General features: G+C 30.4%; 1 protein-coding gene across 1 annotated transcript; it reads right to left on the reverse strand.

Moving 5' to 3' along the window:
• Positions 1-2,072: 2,072 nt before the first annotated feature.
• Positions 2,073-4,140, reverse strand: LOC102589485 (costars family protein). The gene is made up of 2 exons (XM_006359306.2): positions 3,977-4,140; positions 2,073-2,471 (listed from the first exon to the last, which is right to left on the reverse strand). Exons 1-2 carry the CDS (start codon positions 4,055-4,057, stop codon positions 2,292-2,294), a joined length of 261 nt encoding a protein of 86 aa, XP_006359368.1. The 5' UTR covers positions 4,058-4,140; the 3' UTR covers positions 2,073-2,291.
• Positions 4,141-8,946: the final 4,806 nt, after the last annotated feature.

Raw genomic sequence — 8,946 nt, forward strand, 5'->3', positions numbered from 1 at the left:
TCACTCAATTTTAACAAGACAATTATATCATCAAACATATATTATGATAAAATATGTAAAAGATAAAAATGATTAGATATCAAGATATTTTTAATCATTAATTATATATTTATAATTCTTGAGATATGTGATAATGTCAAATAATTTATTTCTATTGAAATGTTCTAAAACCTACTAAAATTTACTCTCTTTTTTCTTATATAAGTCAATTATTGGAAAGGTTGTTCAAAAGCTTAGAAATATTATTTATGGTCGCGCGAAGTGCGGATAAATTACCTAGTTTATATATAAAGGAGGATTTTCATCCTGCTGATGTGACATACCTAAATGATCAGAAAATTTATTTATTTATTTTCTTAAATTTTAGACATTTTTCTCTATTTTTAAATTATTAACTACTATTAATTATAAATTATTAATGATCAGTTATACATTCCTAAAATATAGAATTCCAAAAGGCTACTCCGTATAATTAACATTTACTTTTCCATAATTAATGTGGTTAATTAGGGAAAAAGTGGTTACATAATTTCATTAAAAAAAATACTCATTTAATGGTAACTTTAATGAAAAAAATAATTCAACATTTCAGAATTTTACTATATAATGTAAACATTTCAAAATTCTACCACAATTTCTCTATTTTTCTTTCTATACTACTTTATCATTACTTCAATTTGGTCATTTTATATCTCTTCCTTTACTCTCTTTTTATTTAGCATTGCAACATCTCTTTTTTATCTTCATTTTTTATTTACCTCAAGCAATGAATTTTGATTTATATATCTTATGAAAATAATATTCTAATTATATGTTAATTGTTTACAAGTTTTACAGCAAATTATCTCTTTATTGATTTTCCAGAGGAGTTGAAACATGAACAAGTGCAAGTAGTTCTCTTACCATGCTTTTGGTTGGTATTCAAATTTTACCAAACAAATTTACTATTTAATTTTTCATCACAAATATTTCTAAAAATTATATAGTGACTTTTCATCGTTGATTGTTGATAATGTTTATGAATTATTAGTCTTCGTGAATAAATAAATAAAAATTGTAACTGTCTTTTAAATTTCTTACTGCAGATCGCATGGATATGTGATGTTATCAAGAACACAAATTTATTGACTATTCATTATTGATTGTATTCATATAATCGGTTCATTGTAAATTATTATTTTTTCCAATTATTTATTCACTACATATTATATGAAAATATAATGCTACCCACGATGACATATATAAAAAGAGAAGATTTATCAACTAAGCAAGATTAGCTTCATTCATGTAGGAATCTCCTTTTGCAAATCAGTAAGTGATTTCATGTTTATCTTTTTTTTTATACGACATAAATAGTGAAAAAAATAATACGAGAAGATTTATCAACTAAGCAAGATTAGCTTCATTCATGTAGGATTCTCCTTTTGCAAATCAGTAAGTGATTTCATGTTTATCTTCTTTTTTAATACGACATAAATAGTGGGAAAAAAAAATACGAGAAATGGAGGAAAATCGTAATGGACTTGTGAGAATTCTATTTTGAAATTGTTTGCGAAAACATTTGCAAAATCTCTTATTTCCTTATATTTATTTGTACATCAAAACAATAAAAAGAATCTAAAAGTATATTTTGCCATAACTCATTTTACGTTATTACAAATTACTTCATGTAACTATTTTTTTGATAATTATGAAAAATGAACCATTAGCTTCAAATAGATTGTTGTAGTAGAAATTATTTTAGATTGTTTTAGTGAAGCAAGCAGTATATTAAAAGTGTATAAATCTGAGAAAATGAACCGTTAAACGAGCAAATTTGTGCATAGCATTCTATTTGTAGAGAATCACCAATACCATATACTATATTATCAAAGCACATTTCCATTTAGCGATCTCCCTATCCACCCCTGGATTATCACAGTTTATCCATCAACCACCTGGAGTGGGATGTACGATAAGACCATACAATTGGACACAGATCTATTCTTAGCAAAGAGATAGCCCGCGTATCAGGGGAAGCCTTACCTTTCTCTACAACTGTTACGTGGGGAGTAGGAACATTTACTATTCCATTGAAATCTACTCCAATCTTTCTCCCCTCTTTCTACTTATCTAGATTAACCATACAACTTGTTACACAACACAAATGGGAGATGTGAATAATATAGAAGTTAAGTGAATCTTTCACACACACATACACACACACCATTCAGGGTAAAATAATTGGACACGTCCAGTAACTTGTACACACTCCCAATTAAAAAGTAGAATAATTCAACAACATTGGTTACTTATGAAGTGGTAACAAGTGGTGGCTTGAGAATGATTTCGACATTGTCATGAACACCTTGGAGGAGGAGCTCACCATCATAGGTTAGGAATTTCCTTTTCTTTGCAGCCCTTAATGTTCCAACTAGCGCCTCAAAGATGTTGGCACATCTGTCATCATTAAACAGCACTCCGAATGTTACCTTCACAACACAAACAAAATAAACATTAATCACGCCACCTTGTATTTGTTTAAGATGACAACTATTCTACTAAGTCAATCCAATTCCTTTAGATTTTAGTTAGGGCTCTCCTAAACTATCTGCCTTTTGCAACTTTTAAACTCGAATTATGGGGTGTTGCTATTATCCCCCTTAAACTCTAAGGTTTCCTATTTAAAACCTCCATGTAGTGCCAAAGTAGCATGCATAATGATTTAACTCTTCTTGTGGTGTGTGAAAGTTAAAAAAAACTAGGCCAAAGAGGGCAATCACGTGACATTTTTCATTCTGCCCCGCTCCGCCCTGCAATCTCTATAACCTGTCCCGCCCCATTGCCATCCCTACTTACCCACATTTAAAAAAAAAAAAAGAGCATCAAAACGTAAGTATTATAATCTTGACGGGAAGCTAAATTCAATTTGAATCAAATTTTTCCAACACAAATATTCAAACATTAACCATGAAAACAGAGACAAAGCCAGCTTCCAATCAAGCACGGCTGGCTACTCATGTGGGAGAGACTGGCACAAACTCAAATCTTTTTACATTACTTGCACTCTATTAGCCTATTATTGTTTAGTTGATATCACAGTCCTATGCTGCTACCGTTTCTCAAATCACTGACTTACTAATGATAGCAGAAACAGAAAATTACTACACAAGGGAATGCCATCCAAGCTAAGCCAATTAGACAGAAAAAATGGTTTTTAATTCCTGAACAACAACGCTATAGATTTCAAGAACAATCAATTCCAAAAGGCATGAATGATCTAACCTTAATCCTCATGATTTGGTTTCTTGAGACTATTCTGAAACAAAGTAGGTAGTAATTTCTCTAAATGTATTTCACATTTAGTAAGCCCTCTTTACGGAGTTTAAACCAGTTTTATCTCAGAAATGAAAAGAGGGCTTACTATGTTTTACAAAAAATTAATATCATATGCCCAGGGGATTCTTAAAAAGATACGATCTTGTGCCATCATAACCTTCTGATTCTTCTCTATTCTTGTTGAAATTACAGGCATCACATAGATTTCAAGGATCTCTATATGATATATCAGGCAAGAAGTATAAAGTGTCCAACAAACTCATAGTTGTGTGAACTGATTGTTGATTCCCAACCCCTATTCAAGGTTGGGGTTAAATAATTGATAATCAGTTCCTTAGCTTCAATAAGTGATCAAGTTTGAAAACGGCTAATATTTATATGCTGGATCTGTCTTCACACAAAATGCATTACAGATCTGATATCTAATTGAAATGGGTCACGCAAAAAGGCATATTCCTTATCCAATTTCCATTACATCAACGTTGTGAAAGCTGTTCGTTCCGAAAAACAAAATAAAAAATTCTAGACAGTGGGCACTGCTTATATGTAATCCATCCCATCTCTGCACAAAATGTATTACAGTTGATCTATATGCAATTGAACAATGCATCGCTTCGCTAAGCTCCGAAAATTCTTAATTGGGGAAGAAAGAAGGTACCTTGTAAGAACCATCATCTTGGGCTATGCCGAGTCGCTTGATCTCTTCTTTGAGTCGTTCAACCTCTTCTTCAACGTTCATGGTTCTTTTCAATGGAGTTGAAGAGATCTATCTTCTTCTAACATTTATTTGGTCTTTATATACTATGATCCCTACTTGATCCGATAAAATTTACTATTCCTTATTTGGAGTTGGAGTTAATGATAAAATACTCTCTTCTCTTTCATAGTCATCATATTATTTTATGTGTCTCATTTTATGTGAGGTAATTTTATTCGACACTGAGCTTAAGAAAGAAAGACTTTTAAAATTTGTGGTGCAAAATGAATCGTAGAAATTGGTGTGGCTATAAGGGCAAAGTAGACATTTTAAAATTAAATTGTTACTTAATATATAAATGTGTCATTCTTTATGGAACTGACTAAAAAGAAAAGTAAGTCATTGGAACAGAGGAATACTAGTTAATAGTTTTGTCCTTCAAGTTTATTAAAGTGAGTATTGTTAGAAAAAATAATAAGAAACATAATTAAAGAAGAAGAAGATGGTTCTGAGGCGTATAATTACTTTTTAAAAAAAGATATTGTTTGTATATATTTGGGGAAAATACAAACAAATTCCTTCAAGATACAACAAAGGTTTTTGTTTATATATGCAGATTTTTCTAGACTACTTCTAGAGAGTCATTATATTTATAGAACTTAAGAGATGACTCTTCATAAGATTCATGTTATTTCATGAACAATTGATTTTTTATAAGAGTCATGTTCTTTCATGAACAAATGATTTTTCATAATAGTCATGTTATTTCACGGACAGATATGTCTATTCAATTTAAGACCTCTATATATTACAAAATATCCAACAATCCTTCACTAGTTTGTAATATTTCTCATAATATCATCTATACCAGAGAGTATCTTCTAATAGATTTGAACTTTTCGTTAGTGCAAGTACTTTAAAGTTCTGACGAAGTAATTAATATCTTAAAAGATTTGAACCACAACTCCATGTGTCAAAACCAAGAATATCACACACATAATATTATTTATAGCTTATAAATCTCAGTATTTGCTTTAGCACGTTTATGGTCATGACCTCATCTCATTTAGATCTTGCATGAAGCAGCACCACTTCAATATACATATATGTGAAATTAGCTACTATGTCCTTGTTATTGTAGACATTACTAATTTCATCAAGAATTAATTCAACCTGTGTAACAATCTGCACTGTGGAAGTTGTCATTTTGCCCTTGTTATTTCAAACATTTAACAACTCCTCCACTTCTCACATAATTGTATGTAGTACACTTGAGTCAAGGCTCTAAAGAGAAACTCATGCTTTAGAAACACAAAGTAACTTGTTATTACCCATTGAACGTGTATTGTTAGAGTGTATACTAACTCAAAGTTGGGTTCCCATCACTTGTGTTTAATTAGTTTAAGAATTTTGGCATTATTCATTCACACATTTATTATATCGCATCTTTTGAAACTAAATTTTACAAGATTAATAGCAATCATAAACAAATCTTTCACATAGATCATCATTATCTCAATAGCTTAGAATAGTTGCATCAGTCGTGGCCATAACATTTCAAAATCATATTTTTTTTCCAACCATTCCATTTCTTTTCAAGCATTTATATACTAAATATATTGTTATTCCACTATGAAATTCAAGCCACATTTATTATACCGCATCTTTTGAAACTAAATTTTACAAGATTAATATAAATCATAAACAAATCTGTCACATAGGCAAATCACATAGATCATCATTATCTCAATAGCTTAGAAAGGTTGCATCAGTCGTGGCCATAACATTTCAAAATCATAATTTTTTCAACCATTCCATTTCTTTTCAAGCATTTATATGTTAAATATATTCTTATTCCACTATGAAATTCAAGCCTATTTTTTCTGCAAAACTTATGGCACCTTTATACACGTTACAAATCCAACTTATATGGATTTTTTCATTATTATTAGAAGATTCACTATTTATAGACCAACACATCAATTGATCTATGTATGAATGGTCATGTCTATACAAAAGTTATCTTACAAAAGATACTTCTTTTCATTAAAAAGTCACAACATTTCAAGTGATACTACTTCATGAAATTAAACAATATTTCTGTCAAGGCTTATAGCCAAATCATCATATTAGTAGTTTAATCAACTAATTATCACACACACACACACACACACACACATATATATATATATATATATCTTGTGTGTATTGAAAAAATAATTTATATATTAGACTTATTCAAATATTATTGACTATTAATCATAATCCAAGCACCCCATATTTTGAATGTTTCAAATGTCCTTTTGTAACTCGACTGGTTGTCAAGTTTATTGCGTTCCAATTCTACAACACATGAGCATTCAATAAGAAGACAAAGTACTCAACTTTTAATGAACGCAAAATGTTCTAGCAAAAAAAATATCATTTCTCTTAATTTCAAATTATTCTAAAGGAAAATACATAAAATCCCCCCTGAACTTGGCAGCGAAACTTAGTTTAATACTTTAACTTTATGAGTAATTATTTACCCCCTTTATCTCTTTTCAAGTGAATTTAAATACCCAAAAAGCTGACGTGGCAAGTCAAAAAATTTACTGCGCGTAAATAGCAAAAATTAAAGGGAAAAATAATAAGTGGGCCCCGTTATTTTCTTTTTAGCCAATAATCTTTTTTTCCTTCATCTTCCTCACACCCCACCACCCCTCTCGCCCTCAACCTCCATCCCCACCTCTTTGATTTCTCCTTCTTCGAAACCCCCATTTCGACCCTATTTCTCCTCTTAGAAACATCACCCTCTTTCTTTCTCTTTGGATCTGCCGCCTCAACCACCATTGCATCACCCTTTTCTTCTTCTTCTTCGTTGAACTTTTCCATCTTCTTTCTCTTTCTTTGGAATGCCCTCACCCCACCTCCCATTTCCTTTTGATCCGTAAAAGTGTGATGAATAGGAAAAAAATAGAAAAGCCAACAACTGTTCTTGCTTCAAAATTATTGTTTATGGTAGTGTTTGAATGTGATGAACTTGAAGCTCTTTTTAATTAAAAAAATCTATAATTTCTTCATTTCAAATTAAACTTTCAGTCATTATTTATTGTCTTAATAATGTGTCCTAAAAATTGAATGTGTTTTTGTGAGAGTGATTTTGACATTTTAGATCGATCTTTCAATTGTGACCGAATTTGTTCAATTGCACCGAATTTGTTCAATTGCAATCGTGACTGAGTTGAGGAACATGGATCTCATTTTTTGAAATTTTTTGCTTTCTAAAATTGAGAATAAATAAAAAGAAACAAAAAAAAAAATGTTCTACGTGGCGCTAATGTGGCAATGATGTGGCAATGACATATCAATGACATGGCGCGTGTGGAATGCACTTGTCATTGTGAGACTAATATTATAATTTTAGGATGATATTAAATTCACTTGAAAAGAGATTAGGGGGGTAATAATTACCCGTAAAGTTAAAGTGTTAAAGTAAGTTTTACTGTCAAGTTCTGAGGGGATTTTATATATTTTCCCTTATTCTAATTACTTTCAAGTATAGATATTATCCATCAAATAAAGGAATTCAAACATATCATCCCATAACTGGAAAAAAAATTTCACATGATCTTTATGCAACACAATTATGCAATAATAATTTTATTTGGCCCAAATAACAAATTTATAGTAATCATACCAAATATCTTATTCCTAAACTTATTTAAAATGTATTTCGAGGTCACAAGTGAATTATTTATCCTAACATTTATGAAAAAGCATTTTCAAAAATTTCTAAGGATAAAATGTTATAAATAAATAATAAGAGAAGTTAAAAAAGCAGAACCCGATATATGTTGTTTGCAATAAATTTTAAAGTGTCAGAAAATAAATTATAATCAAAAATAAAATAAGAAGAAACATAATTGTATTCATAAATATAGCGGGTACAATTCTATTCCTCCCTTGATTCTTCTCTCATAAGATTTATCCATAATTCAAAGGTTGTTAGTGGCGTATTTCTTGAATTACAATGATTTGGATTTGATCTCTTTATAAATATTTCCTGAATTTGCGGAATGTTTGAGATTACGATCTATTTATGAATATTACATAAATTTGTGGTGAAATTTTTGAGTTTTATTTTCAAGAGAATATATTACATTTTATATAGGCATGAACTAGGGCTTAGGGTTGAGTAGCCTCTGAGAATTCTAAATGAAATTGAACACACCCTGTAGAGTCTCAACTCGAATTGAGCACATCTTGTAGAGTCCCACATAATTTCAATGTCTATAAATGCCCATGCTTCAAGGATTGTCGGAATGCAGACTTGATGCAACTCAAAAAGAGAATTGAAGTACTCATTCTTCCACCTTTGCAACTTTAGATTTTCATATTTGATTCATGAGAAAAGAGATGAAGAGCATATTTGGTCCCACTGGGCGTGTCAATTTGTTTGCAACAAATTTTAAAGTGACAAAAAATAAATCACAATCACTAATAAAATATAAAGAAACACAACTTATTGATAAATATTGCAGGTACAATTTTGTTCCTCCGTTGATTCTTCTCTCATAAGAACTATCCATGATTCGTGGGTCGTTAGTGACGTATTTCTCGAACTTGGTTAATTTGGACTTGATTTCTATAATTTGAGGGTCGTTAGTGATGTATTTCTTGAACTATGATGATTTGGACTTGATCTTCATAACTTGAGGGCTGTTAATAGCATATTTTTTGAATTGAGATGATTTGATTTTGATCTCTTTATAAATATTCCATGAATTTATGGTGAAATTTTTGAGATGCCTTTTCAAGAAAACATAGTATCCTTTATATAGACATGAACTAAGGTTTAAGATTGAGTAGCCTCCAAGAATTTTAATTGAAATTGAACACACCTTGTAGAAATTTTTGGTGATATTTTTAAAGAAATTGCTACATTAGAG

This window comes from Solanum tuberosum, unplaced genomic scaffold (assembly GCF_000226075.1).
Source record: "Solanum tuberosum cultivar DM 1-3 516 R44 unplaced genomic scaffold, SolTub_3.0 scf00291, whole genome shotgun sequence".
Classification (NCBI taxonomy): domain Eukaryota; kingdom Viridiplantae; phylum Streptophyta; class Magnoliopsida; order Solanales; family Solanaceae; genus Solanum; species Solanum tuberosum.

What these genes read in the sequence shown, in the direction of transcription:
- LOC102589485 (XM_006359306.2), bottom strand. Translation starts at nt 4,057, where the DNA reads ATGAACGTTGAAGAAGAGGTTGAACGACTCAAAGAAGAGATCAAGCGA. An exon ending in AAGATGATGGTTCTTACAAG is followed by an intron (nt 2,472 to 3,976) that starts GTACCTTCTTTC and finishes TGTGTTGTGAAG; the next exon opens with GTAACATTCGGAGTGCTGTT.